The sequence below is a fragment of the Magnolia sinica genome, chromosome 12 (genome assembly GCF_029962835.1).
Source record: "Magnolia sinica isolate HGM2019 chromosome 12, MsV1, whole genome shotgun sequence".
NCBI lineage: Eukaryota > Viridiplantae > Streptophyta > Magnoliopsida > Magnoliales > Magnoliaceae > Magnolia > Magnolia sinica.
This window is the reverse complement of record NC_080584.1, coordinates 35,771,094-35,791,701: the sequence shown is the minus strand read 5'-3', so window position 1 is coordinate 35,791,701 and position 20,608 is coordinate 35,771,094. Positions and strand designations below refer to the sequence as shown.

General features: G+C 39.8%; 1 protein-coding gene across 3 annotated transcripts in view; it reads left to right on the top strand.

Annotated features, from left to right (window-relative positions):
- LOC131221227 (protein THALLO) overlaps positions 1-20,608 on the top strand; it is a 35,617-nt gene that overhangs the window by 2,765 nt on the left and 12,244 nt on the right. For all 3 annotated transcript variants that reach the window (XM_058216422.1, XM_058216421.1, XM_058216420.1), the window contains 4 exons: positions 10,420-10,495; positions 11,310-11,458; positions 12,076-12,231; positions 12,311-12,450. In XM_058216422.1, the coding sequence (XP_058072405.1) occupies positions 10,420-10,495; positions 11,310-11,458; positions 12,076-12,231; positions 12,311-12,450 (521 nt within the window). The remainder of the gene's footprint in view (positions 1-10,419; positions 10,496-11,309; positions 11,459-12,075; positions 12,232-12,310; positions 12,451-20,608) is intronic.

Sequence of the window (20,608 nt, the reverse complement as noted above, 5' to 3'; positions counted from 1 at the left end):
GGATGTTATGGCTACTACTCTTCATTACCAAGTAGCCTTCCGGGTGCAGAATCATTCTACCTATTTGCCACTTCTAGGGCTCGCATCTCACCAAGATGCCCCGTTAATCTCTGTTGATCAGAACCAGATCCCCAAGTGTACGTTTGTCCCAAGACAACTTACACATGAGCAGTTGAGGGAGATCCTTCTGTCTAGTTGGATCACCAACTATGAACAGCAAGTTGAAGCCTCCCAGGTGATTACCAATGACGCCACCACTTTTGTGTGCAAAAAGGACAAGACGGTGGAAATCAGGTTCGAGACTAGTTCTCAAGCCACACCGGTCTTCACTACGCCTTTTCCTAAAATCAACTGCCTCTCTGAAGCCCTTCTAGTTACCGGCTGAATGATTGATGGCCAATACGTTGTTAAGCCTCCTCCTATAGGCCCAGATCCGAGTGGTGTACTTTACACTGCATGGCATTGACGAAACAATCTCCACATCTCATGGGATGTGTGCGAGTGCGACAAGTGTATCTATCCTCCTGAGGACGAACCCAAACCGTCCAAGTCTTTCCAGGCCAAGCTCAAACGCAGATATGAAGTAGGAGATCTAGAAGTTGGACTCCTTGGTGAACCCTTTGGAAAATTTGACTACTATGTCCTCTATCCCAAAAAGAAACCACTTCTAAGCACTCCCTCACCGTGTAAACCAGCACTACCAAGTCATCCACCTCCAAAGCCAAAGCCTTCACCACCTCAACCAAAACCTCGTCTCATGCCCTACTACCAAAAAGCTTTGTCCCACTTCCAATGTTCCCAATCTGTCCCAATTCCAAAGGATCCATTACCAATACTGTCGACCCCTATGGTCTGTGCATATGAGCCAATGGAAGATTTGAAATTTTCAGAAACAGACGACTTCGACTACCCTGCAGAACGAACCCGATACGTCTGGAAAATCAAAGACCCTCCTGGTCTTAATACAGATGGTTCTTCGTGTCGTGTCTTCGCTGCTGAAGCAGCGCTGAATTGGCCGGCAGAAAATGCCGCTCAGCAGAATCGTGCTCTCCACAAGATTCTTCACAATCAGAAGCAACTTGCTAAAAGCATTTAGCAAGAGACCCTGGTCGTCACTCTCCTTGAAGCTCGTATTACTGCTGTTGAAAAGGAATTGTACGAACTAGCAACTGCAGTTCATGATTCCTCTCTTATCGTGATGAAAGAGAAAGAAAGGAAGTTCCTCAAGGATCAACTTTGTTCTATCAAGCCGCCACAGCCTCCGCCTTCACCATCATATTTTCCAGGAGACCATCCTTTGTTTCCCACTTTGAGGCAGCATTCGTTACCTCCTCCGCCTACCATGGATCCCAGCTCCAAGTGTCCCATGGGCGACCCCTCCTACTTTACCAAGCTATGCTCCGCAAATAGCTCCTCCCAAGGCGCCCAGACCATCCATATCTGCCTCACAATCTTTTCGACCTACCTCATCACCACCAGAACCTGCTTCATACCCTTCAGTGCCTTCTTCTTCTAAAGGCAAGCAACGCCTTGACGAAGATTACCCCTTCACTTCAGAACTCATGGCCTCTTCAGTGCCATCCTCAGAATTCATGACCTCTGAACCTCCAAATCCAATTGCCTCCTTTCTCAAAGCACAGGCATTATTGGCCTCTTCACCAGTCTCGTCAGAACTTTTGGAAGATGTCGAATTAGATCTGGATATCCTAGATCTGTTCACGCAACAAACGCAAGGCGCTCCTGGTGTAGCACCTCAGCCTCCTGCTCAACCTCCTGAACATCAGGTTGATGAGGCCGCAAGTAACATCGACGAAGACAGGGCTCCCCCTCAGCAAGTGCCAAGAATGGTCATTCTTGAGAATGATGACAAAAAGCTCCTCACCCTTGATGATATTCCTCCACATGAATGACAGACACGCTTGATGGATATTTATGCATGGATGAAAGCAGAAATGCAAAATCTAGGTGCCACGGCTTGATGAACATGTGAAAAAGTTGTAGCCAGATTCAGTGGAACTTTGCGAGAATGGTGGAACGTTCTCGGTGAATATCGCCAGTTGCAATTACTGTGAGAAGAATCCATTGACACCTTCATTGGTTTCTTATATCTCGAATTTATTGGTGAAGCAACATCTTACACCAACACAACCGGAGAAGAGTACCTCTAGATGAAAGTATGCTTGTTCGAAAAAGCCGACTTGGATAGACACTATGCAAAGATGATAAAGAGATTTTATGTCATTGGTGGCAAGGATGACATTAATCTCAAACAAGTCTATCTAAACTCTATTCCCGATCCACTTGGCGATGAAACCACTAAGCTTCTCAAACAGAGAAATTTAAATCTGTAGACAGTTACATTGGTTCAGATACATCAGGCGTCGCTCCTTGCAGTTCAGAAGTTGTGCAACTAGCACAAGTTTCTGAAACGTGCTGAAAAGATGAACACCCATCTTGGAATGGCTTGCGAGAAGCCATATCTTTCTATCAAGTGCAAAGATAAGAAATATTGTGACTTTTCCTCTAAAAAGAAACGCCATTTCATAAAGAAGTGCTATCCCAAAGATGATTCGTCCCCACGATGCAAATTAAAAAAGAAGCAGCGCAAATGGAGATTTCTCAAGAGGAAACCCTTCCGTCGCAACACCTCAAATCGGTGTTATCTCTGCAACAAAAAAGGACATTTCTCCAAACAGTGTCCAAAGTGTCAACGACCCAAGTATGCCAAAATGATTGAGTAAGCGTTTGCTCTTCTTCCTCAGAAGGATGATGATCTTGAGTCACTCTTTTCACTCTGTGAAGACTATGATCCATCCGCTGTTGTAGCCATCACATATGATTTTGAAGAAGACGACACAAGTCAATTTGATTATTCTTCTGAATCAGATGACGACCCACAAGTAGTTCATGGCGTCGATCACATTTTTGAAGCTGTTACTCTTCCCTCCATTACTGCAGTTAGTCCAACTCCGCTCATTCGAGTTGAACTCATCTGCTAACCATCCTCACCTCTGATTCCGGTTATTGCCCTCGCAGATGCCGGTGTAGCAATCTCAATCCTCAATCCTTCCATCCTCTAAAAAGTTCGTGGCATCCCCACTCAGTTTTTCAGAGCCGCTAATGGAAAGGTCTTCCATGTCGACAAAATTACCCATCCTTTGTCCATCAAGATTTTCCCTGACCTTACCATTAATCATTCCTTTCTTGGCTCCTCCTTGTCTGGAAAAGACCTAATCCTTGGTTTTGATATCCTCCACAAAATCAAAGGTATTCGGTGGTTACCAAGTGGCCTTGAATACAAGTCTTCCTTTTTGCCTTGGTCCCACGTTCCAAACCTTCATTTGGCATAGCCTATTGCAGACATCAAAGTTCTCCTTGTTGATCAGTGTTGTGCTAGTTCTCACTCCGACTTTGCCAAAAAGCATCCTGCTCCCCTTTGGACTCACCCTGAGTTTTATGTGAAACTCTCGTTCAAACAACAAGTGTCAGTCACTCCTACAAAAGCAAGCCATCCAGGAATGAATCTTGACCATTTGAAACTTGCACAGGATGAGCTTTCAGGCCTCCTTTTAGAAGGTCTCATAGATCCCACAGACTCTCCATGGGCTTGCGAAGCTTTCTACGTAAACAAGCATTCTGAACAAGTGCATGGCAAACTTTGCCTTGTCATCAACTACAAACCATTAAACAGATATCTTCAAGATGACAAGTTTCCATTGCCTTATCGTGCCTCGTTATTTCAACAGTTGGCAGATGCAAATCTGTTTTCCAAATTTGATTTAAAGGCAGGTTTTTGGCAACTGGGTATCAACCCAGAAGACAGATACAAAACAACATTTACTGTCCCAAATGCACACTACAAATGGATAGTCACGCCCTTTGGTTTGAAAACTGCTCCGTCTCTTTTCCAAAAAGCGATGGTTCGGATCTTTAAACCCATCCTACACCATTTCTTGGTGTACATTGATGATCTCTTGTTATACTCTCTAGATGAGAAGACTCGTAGTGATCTTCTCCAGCAGTTTCATGCAATTTGTGTAGAAAACGGCATCATGCTGAGGGAAAAATGCAGTTGGCCCAGACCAACATTGATTTTCTAGACATGGAAATCAGAGATGGCCGTTACTCTCCTCAGCCTCACATTGCCGAACATCTTCTCCAGTTCCCAGATGTTTTAACAACGACGAAGCAGATCCAATAGTTCGTCGGCATTGTGAACTACGTGTCGGACTTCATTCCACATGTGAGCACGTATCGGAATGTCTTCACCTCATTGCTGAAGAAAGATGCTCCTTCATGGAATGATTCTCATACAGATGTAGTCTGAGCTCTCAAGAAGCTCATTCCAGTTCTTCTTGGACTGCAGATTCCGAGCGCGACAGCTACTCGTATCATTCAGACAGATGCCAGTGATACTCAATGTGGTGCTGTTCTCCTTCAGGACATCAATGGAACTAGACAAATTTGCGGGTAACGAAGTTGTCAATTCAAGCCTTCTGAACAACACTACCACTCTACCTACAAAGAAATTCTGGCAGTTAAGCATGGCATTTCAAAGTTCCAGTTCCATCTGATTGGTCACCATTTTTTGGTAGAGATGGACATGTCCGCATTTTCGCGTATGCTTGAGTTCAAGCAGAAGATGATCCCTCAGCCTCAGTTGTTACGATTGCACAATTGGTTTTCCCAGTGGAGTTTCACCGTCCATAAAATCAAAGGAAAGGATAACATCCTTGCAGATTTCTTGTCTCGCCTTCCTCCTTAACTCCCTCCAAAAGCCAATTCCCATCCAGCCATCCATATGCTCTCAATTCCTAACATCTTTCCCCTTGAAAGAATTGCAGACCTCCCCCCAGAAATTAAATCCATAATCCGCACCATGTACATTGCTAATGGACCTTCCCACAATCGCAAAACCTTCCTAGAAATCCATCTGTTTAGAAATGCTCCTGTTTTCCGTCATATACCATATCCTCATTATCCATTTCTGACTCCCATTTCCTTCCGAGATCTGTACTACTTGCCCAATGAAGCCTTTTGCTTTCTGTACTATCTCATTGAAAAATAGACTGTAATGTTCATTTTTGAACTAGCAAAGCTTCATGCATACTTCAGTCGTATCCAGTGGGAACGTGCTACCGATTTCGGTCAGTTGAATACCACCAACAGGAACTTGATCACTTTTCTCGAGAAGTTCCATCCTCTTGAAGTTTGGCATTCACAGCTCTTTGATCACCACGGTGAATTTGTTGAAATCACTTTCAGAAATCCCAAAGATCTTGTCCCAGCAATAGACAATGTCTATTACTATGTCCCCTATGGGATTGATCGTGCAATCATCCGTGGATACAGAAGTTTTAATTTGGCACACCAATGGCAGCCCTATAATGGCACATTCCATCTGTTCAAACGAACCATGTGTGAATTGAACAATGTTCAGGTTGCAGACATTCCCCACTCTATTTGGTTGCATCCGATCACTACCGCCAACAGTGATCTATGTCTGGACCACACATTTGTTGAATGTAATATGAAAATACTCATGGCTCCCTCCAATAAAAGTGACAGCTCTTCTGACAGTGATACTTCAAGAAGCTTCAAGAGATTTCAAAAGCATAGCCTTGGAATGTCATTTTCATGTCACCATCACAAAGGTTGCTATCGCCAGATATCATTTTCTCACAACCCATCTCTTGCAGGAGAGCCACCCGTCCACATCCAGAAGCATCCGTCCACACTTATCCACATCCAAAAGCTTAGGTGTCCTCCTTCAACATGCCTCTCCCAGGCCACAGCAGTTCCACTACCAATAGGTGTCCCTCATCACTGTTACAAGGGACTAACGTGTCCCGCAAGTCCTTTAACGTCCCGAGCAAAAGCAGTAAAACAAAGGACATGTGTCCCACGCCTTCCTGCAATGCATCAAGAATCAGCACATTGTAGTACTTTGAAATTTTGTTTGACGTCCGACAACGTCTATAAATAGCAATGTATTTCTCAGTTATAAGTAAGAGTTGCAAGATTCCAGTAAGATTGTAATAGAGAGAAAAAAGTCTTCCTAAATATCTTTCTAAGAGTTGAGCTGATAAGTAGTCTTAATTGTGTGAGTTTGTAGCAGTTAGTCTTTCTGTCAGTGTATTCCATAATATGCTTATATTATTTTTGTTACTCCTTTTCCTCGTTCTGTTTATCTATGCCCACATCAACCCCTATCTCTCTCATGCCTCCGCCATCCATTATAGCTGCAATAAGATTTAGTTTTTGTTTTCTTGTCTTACTTTTAGCATACTTATGTTTGTGTCTTACTAAAAAAGCATAATATTGTCATTTTGTTTGTCAATACTTCAGTCGTGCTACAGTAACCTTGCTACAACAACTCTGCTACAGTACCTGTGCTATAGTAACCCTGCTACAGTAACACGTTTACAGTATGCAGCTACAGTAACATTTCTAAATTGGGTTTTCCGATTGTTGTCTCCTTAGGGTTTTGAAACTAGTGTCTCATGTCTTAGGGTTTAGGGTTTATCAAGGGTTTATCTTAGGGTTTAGGGTTTAGATAAAGTAAATAAACATTGTCAAACTCAAAAGTATGTTGATAATCTTAGATAAAGTTCCGCATACAAATTAATAAACCATTTATTCATTCAAGATCCTCTGTATGATGAATGCCTTTGCGGCGTGTAACTTGAGTAACCTTGTCCATAATAGTAACCCCTTCTTCCACCTTTGTCGCCAGAATCGTCATTTGGCTCTCTTTTTACGGCTTAAACCGCGGGAGAACTCTGGGCTGAGTCCAAGCTAGAGGTGTCTAAAAGATGGTTGTTTACCTCTTCTGAATCGGATGGTAGAGATGCCTTTCCATCTTCCTCATTCATAGATTTAACGAGTTTTTCCAACCTCTTTTTATAATCTGATTTGTACGGGATTCCCAACCGTCTATAGAATACAGTGAAACTTTTAATAACATTTGATGATATATCACCTGGCTTATATCCCACACTTGTGCCTGCTTTGGCATTGCCTACTTCAGCATCATGTTGTCTCGGAGGGGGTTGATGTTGTCTGGTCTTAGATGCCAATTTCAAGCATTGTTTTACAACTTTATAATTTTGTTCTTATTGTTCCATTAATAGTCTGTCTTCTTCTTCTCTACTAAGTGTGGAGGCTCTTTCTCTCCTTGACCCTTCATTTATAATAGGCTTACTTCTATATTTTTTTTGGTTGGTTGTATTGGCTATAGGGGAAGGAGTGGAAGCCTTTGTATTTGAGTCGATAATAGCTTGAAATAAATCCTGAGCTTTTGGAGAAGCTTTGCTATATAGGGCAGCCTCTTCCCTGATGAGCCAAATGTAATTTTAACCAATTTATTTTGTTTACAAGTTGTTTTCCACATAACTTGCATTGCAACTTTATCTTTCCGTCCTAGGAGTAGATTTAGGCTTCATAATCCCAAATATCTGCTGATGGATAATCTTCCGATAACAATCTATCAATATAAATTTTGAAAGAAAGAATATTTAGTTAGGCCGATGCAACATAAATAATCAAGGAATGAAGATAAACAAATGCAACCAGTCAACCATATGAGATTTAAGCAACAGGAAGTTATTTAAAAGCATAAACGAAACGAGGGAAAATATAAAAAAGAAACATTAAAATACATAAGCTGATAAGTGATAAGCATAAAAAATATACATCCACCCATCAAATGTCACAATTCAAGTCCACAGATAATAACCATCAAATTGTCGTAAAGCAAATATAAGGAAAATAGAAGGCACTGTCTTATCCTGCTTCATGCAATTGTTGTAGGTACTGTCTTATCCTACTTCTCACTTTTATCTTCCTCGAACTTCTCATCAACAGAGTTACCTTTTCCCCATATCGAATGCTACCAATCCTATGTACAAATGAGTACTTCAACTGATTCCGGTGTAAGTGAGCTTTGATATTTGCTCATGACCCTACTCCCCGTGCTAAAAGAAGATTTTGACGCAACGGTTGAAATTGGAATTGACAATGTCTCATGCCATCAACGAGAGCACATGGTACTTTGATTCACGAGCTTTCAACTTTCATTAGTCTAAAACATCAAATTTTTCGCCTTTGTACTTTGCAAGTGGTTCTTGAGATAGTGGTCGAGTTCTATTTGGGTTGTCTATGTTTGGGTCTCAACTTGTGCTATAAAACACATCAAATCATCAATCATGTTTCGTTGTGCAGCAACACTAGAACTAGAACCCAGTTGAGGAGTCTAATTCGCGGTATTGTCTTTTACGGCCCTAAAGTTTTGATATAGAATTTGTACAGATCTTTGACTGCATCACAAATCTTATCGACCTCAGTGGCGCTCTTCTATATAACTTTTTAAAAATGAATATAACTATGAACATCTTATATTGAGGATCAAGAACGACTGCAACAGCCATTACCAAACCGCACTAAGACTAATACTTATCAAACTTTAACTGCATACTCGTAGTCATTATTTGTAGAAAGTTTGGTCCACTACAACTTTTGTACAAAACGTCTTTTACTCTTCAAAATTCTGGCAGGAATATATTTGTTGTTGGATACTTGCTTCCTGAAAAGATCTTTGTTATGTCGTAAAAAATTGAAAGGAACTTGTGAATTGCTTAAGCTCTTGTCCAATCATCATCAGAATGCAACCACTGATACGCACTATTACGCTCCATATAGTGAGTCTACTTAGTCCGGATCGACTCACCCACTCGGTTTGAGTTCGGATTGGGTGAAGTCTACTCAGTCCGGATCGACTCACCCACTCGGTTTGGGTTGGGTCGGGTCTGAAAGAGTCAGATGAGTCGAGTCTGTTGAGTCAACTCATCCTTTGCCCAGCTCTACATGTATGGTTCTGATGGATGGAGTGCTAGCTCAATTTTGTTCCACTTGAGCATGCTCTATATAATGGTTCTCATGGATTTGGACATGACTAATTATGCATTTAAGCAGTATGGAATCTAAGGACTTTAGTTTAGGGGTGGCAATCGGCCGGGAAAGGGATGAGCAGGGTTGGCACTAGCCTGGACTTGGCCCTATTGGGGCTGGCTATTGCCAGCCCTGTAAGATCAACTGGGGCGAAAAAAATTAGACCAATCCACTCATTAAGTTGGCCACAAATGTGCATTGATTCAGACCATCGGCTGTGTATTGATTTCAATAATGCAGCTTGCGTAATTAGTGGACCACCTTGGTTTTATCACCATGTGATCCTGGCCTAGGCCTGGCCTGCGCATCGGGCCTGGATTTCAAGCTGGGGCGTGGTCCTTTGGCCTAGTTTAGGGGATCAAGTCCTAGACGTATAGGACTGGGTCACCTGGCACATTGCCACCCAAGCGTAATTTGTTTCTTTCATCATGCATTCGAACCTCCTAAAATGAAAGGTTGGTTTAGTTCCACAAAATGAGGGTATGCATCCAAAGTTAGGTTAGTTTAGTTCAAGAAAATGAGTGTATGCATTCAAACCTCCTAAAATGAAAGGTGATTAATTGGTTTAGTTCAAGAAGACGAGGGTATGAGGAGTAGTTGGCATCATTTCTTTCTTTGTTTCTTTTTCTTTTTTACAATTTTCATCCATTCGATCTAGAAAAAAGTTGGAAGTAAATTTTTTTTTTTTTTGCTGTTTCTTGCAATGCCAATTCTTTTGGCAAGGCGACCCAAATTTTATTTGAAAAAGTGAGAGCTACAAAGGTTTCTTGCAATCATAGTTTATGCATGGTGATAACTAGCACAGTATTGTCATAATCATCTATGCCTTATCCCAATTAATGGAGTTAATCTAAGTACAATACAATACGTGGCAAATTTTAGAATACCATAAAGGATAACATGCCAACATCAAATAACCTCACTCTTGTCCTTACTCTTTATTGGAGCTCAACACTTTGTTTCATGTGATATAAGGGCCTATTTGGGAGGCATTCTTTGGAAATATTGTCGTTTTAAGATGCTATCTCTTGAAAAATGACATCCTTTCGGGTGTGGGTTACATATAATCCTTCTAGTTTTTGATCTTATATACATTGATGTGTGCATGTCCGATATGGCTTGTGTTATATGACAACTTTTTTGAATCTCTTTTGTGAGTCTTTAAAGGAACATTTGGCTGTTGCATGGGAAATAATGCACAAATACATGTGGAGTTAGTTGAAATATTGATATTTACATCAATAAATTGATCACTACTCTCTTTCTCTCTCTCAGTTGCTAGAATTTGAAATCCCATCCATGCCTTCTGACTAGGTTCAAGTCTTACTTAGTTGAATTATATCTTTCATTTCTGTCCTAAGTTTGTCTATCTTTTACCATAACTTAATTTGTTAGTCTAGCCATGCATTAGTGTTGTCTTATTTGCCTTTCAAAAAAATTAGTGTTGCCTTATTTTAATGTTGCATTCAGGATGACGGCGACGACATTGACGACGGCGATGACGACGATGACGATGAGACCCAGCTTAAAGGCCTTGCTGCAAAAAGTGAGGAAAATGTCTTATAGAACTAGTTATTTTGTTGCACTTCGCTTTCTCATCTAACTTGTAATTGATGCTACCTATTAAAAACCTGAAGGCGTTCAATGATTTTATTTGTCTATTTGTTTCTCATACTTTTTTGGTACAACAGGAGTATTGATTTATATAAGGCATGTGTAAATTGCAAATTCCGGCAACTAAAAAAGTTATATGCCCAAATAACTGAAAATTCCGAATCCACGGTGTGTAGAAAAGTCTAACAATGCTTAAGAGTCTCACCACAAACAAGTTGCAAGTTAGAATCAATAATTTAGATCTGGAGTCTATAGTCGTATGAAGCGTGAAGTAAAATGTCAACAAATTCAGGTGTAGCAGCGAGGAAATTGTGTCAAAATGTTTTCAAGTATAAACAAGTAGTAAGCAAGAGTGGGAGCATGAGTTGACACGTGATTTGAAGCAGGAGTGGCACCTGGTTAGAAGGATCGTGCATCTATTGCAATTGTGCCAAATTTGAGTTGTGTGGTGTAGAACTAGTTTAACCATCTTATCGAATTCAATCTTCAAGGTGGAGTAGCACCACCAATGTTGAAGAATCTTTCTTCTAAAACAATCCCATTATAGGCAGTGTTTGTAGTATCGGTATTGTTACATGTATCACTGGCTGGGGATATGGAAACAATCCCATTTCATGCGCTCTTTTAAGACAGCTGTGCTTTGCTCACCAGAGTCAGTGTTTTTTCTTAGTTTTTTGGAGTGGATGGAGAGCTCAATCGAAACATCATTCACTTCATACCATTATTTAATTGCATAACTTGTGCAGTTGCGAGGCAACAAAAGTTCTTACGGCAAAAGATTGGTGGAGTTGAGGATGAAATGCATGATGATGCTGAAGAGGAAGAAGAGAGAAGAAAGGCTGTCTGGGGCAGAAGGAAAAATTTGTATTATAATGCTGACAATGTTGACTATGAGGTGAGGACTTTGATTCCATTCTGTTTTGAGACAACTGAATCTTGTTTTCTTCTTACACATGGATGCTGGATAAGATACAAGGACTGTTGGACAATTCCAATAGGACTTGCATGTGTGAGATGGAGAAGGGGCCTTCCTACACGTGCCAGTGTAGCATGCATGAGAGATATCCAGACCATTCATCAGGCAGGACCTACAATGATTGTGACCAGACCCCAATATAGGAACATCTTACTCATCAGGTGGACGACAATTGTATGTTGAATGTGGACTGGTGGTAATTTTCTAGCCATCCATGTTCCTTGTATGAATATGGACAATCTGATGATTGGAGTGGCTTAATTCTTGAAGCTGGGAATGTATATGATGGTCCCCACCTGATGTAATCTCTCATTTGCACCACATTGGAAGTTGTGCGACAAGGCCTCTTCTCTGTCATACTCGAGCAAGTCGCAGTAGCAGCAGGGTTCAACAACTGGGTTTGTGTTTATTGATTCATTAATAAATTAAAATTGTCACTCACACTTTTTCTATTTTGATGAATAAACACATGCATGCTTGCTGTGCCTTTATCAAGCTTCTCACTTTTTTATGATTAATTTTACTTTAAATAAAAGCTACAATCAAGTGATGAGGACCTCCCTGCTGAAGAGGAGGCGGAGGTGTTGAGATTGCAGAGAGAAAAGGCTAAATCTCTTCGTATGGAAGACTTTGGCCTTGAAGATGAAGATGAAGATGAGAGTGATTCAGATGGGCCGGTGAAAACCTTACAGGTGAGGATTCAAACACCAGTCACTCCCTTATGGTCTCTGTTTAGCTTTTCCCCTTAGCATGAGACTCTTTCCCATGCAGGATGCTTTTGTTGAAAAGAGAACCACTGAAAAATTTCATGCAGATGAAGTAACTGACGATGGCACAGTCACAGCTTATGAGGAAATCAAGAAGGACCTTAATGCCTTGACAAAAGAGGAGCAAATGGATGTTGTATATAGGTGAGTCTCTTCCCTGTGCATTTGTTAATATTTTGGAAGTAAACCAATCCATGTAAGAGACAGCAGATATGTCATTTTTCATTTTACTAATTCTATACTATTGATTCTCTTTTTGTATCGAAATTTACAAATGCAACTTGAAAAATACCGAAAAGAAACGAACAGCTAGAAGTATGATTCTGTTGTTGATGCACCCCAAGAATGGACTCCAACCCATACAGATAAGCATGTGGTCCTATGAATTGTTAAGCCCACCCCACAGGTGATCTGATCAGATTGGTGGACCTCACAGATGATGTGATCAGATTGGTGGGCCCATAAGACCATGGGTATTTGGTCAAACTGGACATGTGATTACTGTGCAAACGCGTGTACTTTTCAATGCATGCATTTCTCACTAGAGCTGGGCATGGGACTACTCGACTCGCCTAACTTGAATCGTTTGACTCGTTCAGACCCAACTTGACTTGAACCGAATGGGTGAGTCGATCCGAACCGAGTAGGCTTCGCCCAATCCGAATTCAAATCGAGTCGAGTTCGAGTTACCCAGCAACTTGACCCAAAACTCAATCCGATCAGACTCGACTAGATCCGAAACTGACTCGACTTGGATTCGGGTATATATAAAATAAGAAAGCCTAATTTTTAAGTATATCTAACCCTATACGCCGCACCTGACTCCGACCCGATCCCAAACCCTCTCTCTCCTTCCCTCATCCTCCTCTTCCAAGCCTGGCGACCACCCACCACCGTCACCACCCTCCTCCTCTCTCTCTCCTCTCCACTCCCTCCCTCCCTCCCTCCCTCCTCTTCCAAGCTTGGCAGCCACCCACCACCACCACCACCCTCCTCTCTCTCTCTCTCTCTCTCTCTCTCTCTCTCTCCTCTCCACTGCCTCCCTCCCTCCTCTTCCAAGCCCAGCAACCACCCAGCACCATCACCACCCTCCTCTCTCTCCTCTCCACTCCACTCCCTCCCTCATCTCTCGATCCGAATCGGTGCCAACTCGAACCGACTTGGTACTTTTGATCGGGTCGGACTCGGTCCGGATTAGTCCAAGCCAGACTCGGATTCGGATCGGTTCAAGCATGCTGGACTCGGTACCGAGTCGAGTCGAGTTGAGTTCGGGTCGGGCCTATTTCAAAACCGGAACGAGTCAGATCAGCCCCAACTCGGTCCGACTCGACTCGATGCCCAGCTTTGTTTCTCACTCATGTAAACTGACCGCATTCATGCATTCTCTCTCTCTCCAACACAAAGATGTGCACACATGGATTAGCATACTTAGCAAGTTCATTTTTTTTTTTCAAAGTCTGTAGCAAAGTTGGCTCAGGACTCGGGCTCGACTTGGTCCACCCACAAAGCTTCGACTCAAGTGGGTGAACACGGTGACTCAGCCGAGTCATGCTTTGTCTAATTAAAGAATTTTATAGTTACAGAAATTATAGATAAATATTGTGAAGATACTTGGTTATAAAATTCACAGGGTAGATCCCAACTGTTGGATCTTACATGTTCATGTATCTTCCACTGCAGTTTGTGCAACTAAACATAATTGCTAGATTATTCAAACTGAGTGCATGGTGGTGGGAATGCGTCAGCAATCAGACCAAGTGGGCTCATGCTATGGGTCTCATGCTTTTGACTGTTGAGTGGAACTGTGGGATTTGAGCATAGGGAAATAATTTTTTCAGAACTCAGTCACTCAAAAATTTGAGCAAATTTGGCCTCTACCAAGTCTACACCAGTTTTTACTCGGTGGGGATTCAAAAGTGGGTTGAACCAGGCGAGTCGCTAGTCAGGTCGGTGAGTCGGTCAACCTTGGTCTGTTATAAGTTTCCGTTTTTATTAAGAAACTCGTCTAGCAAGAAAACATCTATAGAATTCTAAAATAGGAAAGAGTTGTATGCCTATATATACAGGTCATATATATGTTTCTAGAAACATCTTATGATGAGTAGAAGTTTCAGAATTTCTGCTCAGTGGTTGAGATTTTATAATATTTATTCTTCTACAGTTTTCTAGTGGTGTGATGCCCTGGAAGGCTGTTGATTTGTTGAAGTTGTATTCACCCGTCCCTTTTATCTACTCCTATTCTTTTGCATATAAGTAAGGCATTTGGTAGGATATTTTGTGCAATTTTATTCTACTCTTCCCAATATGTTGCTTCTTTAGATAATTCCTAGTTTTCTAGAGAAATCTGCCCATTGCACATGTTTTGGTACTCAATGCAAGTTCCTGTCTTAGGTATTTGTTTATTTTTGGGTTTATTCTAAGTACAATTGCTTCTACATTGATGCATGACAGAATGATCTAACCTAATATGATGCCATGAAATTAAAAGATAGATTAACTAGAACAATGGAACGACACAATAAAGCTAATTTACCATAAATTTTGAAATTTCAAATTCATGACATGTTCAAATGCAAGCCTATGACAGTCCCGCAATGCGAATCTAATAAATTACTGATTAACCAGGATCTATGGGAGATAGAACCCCCATCCAACGTAGGGTTAAATCTGAATTCAATGGAAATCATGTGTCTTGTATGAGTTTTGACATGTTAGGGCAGTTTAAAAGCTAGAGAATGTGGGAAATGGGTTTGGGGTATCTAGGCTTAGAGGGATTAAGGTTGAAGCATTAGGGTTGAGGTTTTGGGAGGTTTCGGGTAGGGATTTCAGATTTCGGGTTAAGGGTTTTAGTACTTAGGGTTTCTAGAATTAGGAATTTGGGTTTTAGGCTATGGGAATTAGGGATTTATGATTTGGACAAGGGATTTTCAGATTTTGGAGATTTGAGTTTGGAAAAATGGGGGATTTTGGAATTTGGGAATTTTAGGGTTAGGATTTGGTGAGATTAGTTTATGGGTTTTCGAAGAGGGAAGCAAAGGGAAGGGAAGAGTGTTTGTAACGAAACAAGGTGGCCAATGTACAAGGCTATCTGTATGGACAACTGTACGTGCATGCGTTTGTATGTTCATACGGACAACAAAGGATGGCTGATTGTAATTAGTTTGGGCTTGGGATGGGTCGATTTAGGTTTTGAATGGTAACAAAGAAGGGAAAAAAAGGAAGAGATGAAGAAAGAAGAAAAGAAGAAGATGATACCTTGTTGAGAAGAGGGAGAAGTAGAAAAGATAACTAGGGAATCTGATGCAGGACACATGATTTAATGCTAGCATGTAACTTGGAGATTATGAAAGAGTCCATAAAGTTATTCAATTAACAAAAGATGTTAACTCATCATGTAATTAAGAGTAAATAATACGAAAGAAAATCCGACTTAACCTAAATCATATGCTCGCATGCTAAGAAATTACATAAATCAATTAAAACTAGGTTCAATAGAAGGATAGAACTTCCAATTTAGCATAGGCACATTCCGCACTCAAGGGATTGACTTGTAAGTTATATGATTAGGGTTAGGAAGGGGAAAATATGAAATTTGAAAAATTATGATTCATGAGAATTGGGGATTTTAGAATTAGTGTTTTTTAGAATTTGAGGAAAAGATGAAATTAGGGATAAATTGGGTGAATTAGTTAAGGGGATTGATGGATTTAGGTATTGGTAGAGGAGAATTAAGGTTTTGGATGAAGGGAAGAAGAGAACAAGTTTTTGGAAAAATATCTCTTTTTGGATAGAAAGGAAGAGAGAAGGAAGATGATAGATGAAAGCCTTGCACCTCCGTTGAATGGAGAATGAAATCACACCACACCTAAGCTCCAAATAACATGGAATATTCTTCAAATCAAATGAAGAAGATAAAATACAACGCTTCCCCCCCTCCATTCTCTTTTATAGTCTCAGAAAAGACATTTTACAAAAAAGCACTCTCAACATGTGCTTATTTTTGGGCTGATTATTTGCAGATTAGGGGGTTTAAATCAATGATTATAATTTACTATTTTTTGAAGATATGGGGGCTTGATTTTAAAGATATGAAGGAGATAATTGATATGATTGAAGATGTGGGCTGACTTTATATATATAATTACTTTCTAAGTTTGCTTTTTTATCATTAGGCTTTTACCATATTAAGGAAGATTAGATTAGCTTATAATAAATTGTGATTGATTTGAAATCAATCTTATAGTTGGAGGGATTTTAGTTAAAGATTCATTTATGATCTATAAAAGGGGATAGTGGTGTAGGAGTTAGTCATTCAAATATTTTTCTAAGTATGGTTTTTCTTCAAGTTTTGTAAGAGAAAATGTAGATATCAATAAAAGTTCGCTCCCTCTTTACTCCATTGTTCTTGTGAGTATTTTTTTTTATTTTTTTATTCATTTATTTATTATTATTATTATTATTTTTTAATTCTTTGCAATTTGGGTATCGAGATCTTATTGACTTGATAACTGGGTTGCATCACCTTGCCTTTTTTGCGATATTGGTTCTCTGTTTTAACAATGAGTTGGTCTTCATTTTCCTCTGAAATTTGAAACGAGTCAGTAACTAACAAGACATTTTTAGAAATAAGCTCTATTCCAAATGGAAGGTAATCTAGCAAATGAGCTCAAACACCATTGCAAGGATATAGTAGGAAAAATATTTATGGTGTTGCTAGGCTGCCAAAGATCGTTATGATCATATCAATTAACACAAAAAAAATGTCTTTTTGTTATGTACTTACTACATGTTCACATCTTATGCAGAAGGAGGTACTTCCACTTGGGGTTCTGATTCCAAGGCACTTGTGTTCCATATATGGCCTGCTTGTTGTTTGTTGTTTGGCTGCTCAGGCTCTCCCTCAGACTCTTCTTTTGGCAGCTAATATTGTCAACCCCTCCCTTGACATGTAGACATATGCTTGTCATTTGTCCACTGGGAATGTTAGTTTTATGGCTTTAGATATATAAATACTTTCTAATTTTGCTTTTTTATCATTCGGCTTTCACCATATTAAGGAAGATTAGATTAGCTTATATTAAATTGTGATTGATTTGAAATGAAACTCATAGTGGGGGGGATTTTAAATAAAGATTCATTTATGATCTATAAAAGGGGATAGTGGTGGAGTTAGTCATTCAAATATTTTTCTAAGTATGGTTTTTCTTCAAGTTTTGTAAGAGAAAATGTAGATATCAATAAAAGTTCTCTCCCTCTTTTACTCCATTGTTCTTGTGAGTTTTTTTTATTTTATTTATTATTTTTTTAATTCTTTACAATTTGGGTATCGAGATCTTATTGACTTGATAACTGGATTGCATCACCTTGCCTTTTTTGCGATATTGGTTCTCTGTTTTAACAATAAGTTGGTCTTCATTTTCTTCTGAAATTTGAAACGAGTCAGTAACTAGTAAGACATTTTTAGAAATAAGCTCTATTCCAAATGGAAGGCAATCTAGCAAATGAGCTCAAACACCATTGTGAGGATATAGTAGGAAAAATATTTCTGGTGTTGCTAGGCTGTCAAAGATCATTATGATCATATCAATTAACACAGAAAAATGTCTTTTTGTTATGTACTTACTACATGTTCACATCTTATGCAGAAGGAAGCACTTCCACTTGGGGTTCTGATTCCTAGGCACTTGTGTTCCATATGTGTCCTGCTTGGTGTTTGTTGTTTGGCCGCTCAGGCTCTCCCTCAGACTCTTCTTTTGGCAGATAACATTGTCAACCCCTCCCCTGACACATAGACATACGCTTGTCATCTGTCCACTGGGAATATTAGTTTTATGGCTGTTGCTGAATACCTAGTCACCTACTTCACCCATGCTAGGGTATTTTCAGTATGTACGAGTAAGTATATTTCGGGAATCCAGTTGAACCAAGTCAAGTTTTAAGGTTTCTCCATTGCAAACTTGCTGTTTGCATTCCACGCTTGATCATTTTAAGGGCTTCCAGGGACGAGTCTGCTGTTCCTTTGGGCCTGGCCTGCAGTGCATCATGCTTGGGTCTAGACTCGTAAACTTGGTGGTCAGGGTCTGGTCTAATGCTTGCGTCCATGATGAATCAGGTTTCCCTCAAGTTTTGAGGCTCCTTTGCCTGTTGGTCTGAGCCAGGTGTGCCATGATAGCCAAAATTGCATTAATATGTTTATCTAGGTTGAATCTGGATCATGTGTTGCTAAGAGGCTGTTTGGGGGTGCGGGATTTGTAAAATCTACAGATAACAAATCTCCTCCATTTGTTTTTCATTGGGAATTTCCCAAATCCACACCCCCACAAATACGTGGATTTGGTACGAATCCAAATCCTCAGAAAAGGCAAGGACTTGGCAAATCCACATGGTGAGACTCTAAAAAGCAATTGAAGTTATTCCCCTGCAATAAATGCTTTCGTAACCACTCAAAAAATAAATGCTCTCCAAATCCATGGATTTCTAGCTTGGTTCTCCAACCGTGGACTTTGGATTTGCCAAATCCAAATCCAGTGCAAACCCATGAATCTGACAAGTTCATGGATTTACCAAATTCATATTTTCATCTCCCTATTACCAAACAGGGCTAGTAAATACTTACTACCTGATCACAAGGTGTTCCGTTGCGGTATCGGTGGGCGTAACGGTGCCCACTGTTACCGATACGAATATGGCCCGTATCGGCCGATACAGGGTGTGTAACAATGCAAATTTATTTATTTTTTTGGTAAAAAAATTATGGAAAAATATCCATTAAATTCAAAATATTCTAAATATTCCAAATATGCATTCGTTTATAATTTGGAACATGTTTATGATGGTGTAACGGTCCACTCTTTGGTGAGAAGTTGTATCGGATTGCCTGATGAATTTATGAACCTGACAACCTGGTATTGGCTATAGATCTTTTCTATTTCATTATATAACTATATAATATCAATATGAATTAATTAGAATGAATCTAATACCAAAATATCTCATATTTGTAGGTATTGGTGTATTACATACCTTGTGACTTGTGTGCATTTTATTTCAACATACAATCTAGGGACTTTTATGTCCAATTATGTAATTCATATATCTAACAAATTAATATAATTTTTCCCAATAAATCTTAAGAAAAAATTTGAAATTATATTCAAGTAAATAGTCTTGTCGATTTAGAGCTGATTTGGTGGACCATTTGATGCCCCAAATCAACGTTATATTCATGCAATCTATTGGCACTTATCTCACTAATGGATTGGTGGATATTTATTGAACAGTGAAGAATGAAAAAATATCAAATGATCCTATTTTAGAAAAACAAGCGTTTGCAAATTAAAAGTGAAAATCATTTAAATAATTTAATTTTGGAATTGTGACATGGCAACAATAGTGCCATAATTTAATTTATTAATTTTGAGTTAATGTATGCCTCACGGACAATTTTTATGGCCATGTACATAGGGCCTACCACAATGTATGTATTGTATATCAAAGACATCCATCCTTTTTATCAAATCATTTTAAGGCATGGTCCAAAAATGAGGTACTTCCATATCTAAGGTAGACCATTAGTGGGTGAGGCCTTGAAATTGGGGTCCACCTTGATGTATTTGTATATCCGTGCCGTCAATCTATTTTGCCAGCTCATTTTAAAGCATGATCCAAAAAAACAGGAAGATTTAAACCTTAGGTGGACCGCTAGTGAATGCGCCCTCAACATAGGACCCACCTTGATGCATTTGTTGTATATCCATGCTGTCCGTCCTTTTTGCCAACTCATTTTGGGGCATGGTCCAAAAAATGAGGCAAATCCAATTCTTTGGTGGACCACACAGTAGGGATCGAATTTTCACAATTAAAACTTCTATTATTATTATTATTATTATTATTATTATTATTATTATTATATATTTTAATTTTTAAGCTGCGACTTGTGTTTTCCTTGATCTAGGTCCATGCAACCTTATCAACAGTTTTGATGGTAAATAAACATTACAGTGGGCCATAATAAGTTTTTAACAATGGGCATTCAATCCTATTGTGCGGTCCACTTGAGATATGGATCTGTATCATTTTAGGGACCATACCTTGAAATGATCAGGAAAAACTGATGGGTGGCATGGATATATAATACAACACGTAAATCAAGGTGGGCCACATGCACTAAAACAATGCAAGTGCATGGTGGGCCTTCAATCCTACTGTGCGGTCCACTTGAGATCTGGATCTGCTTCATTTTAGGGACCATACCTTGAAATGATCAGGAAAAACTGATGGGTGGCGTGGATACATAAATCAA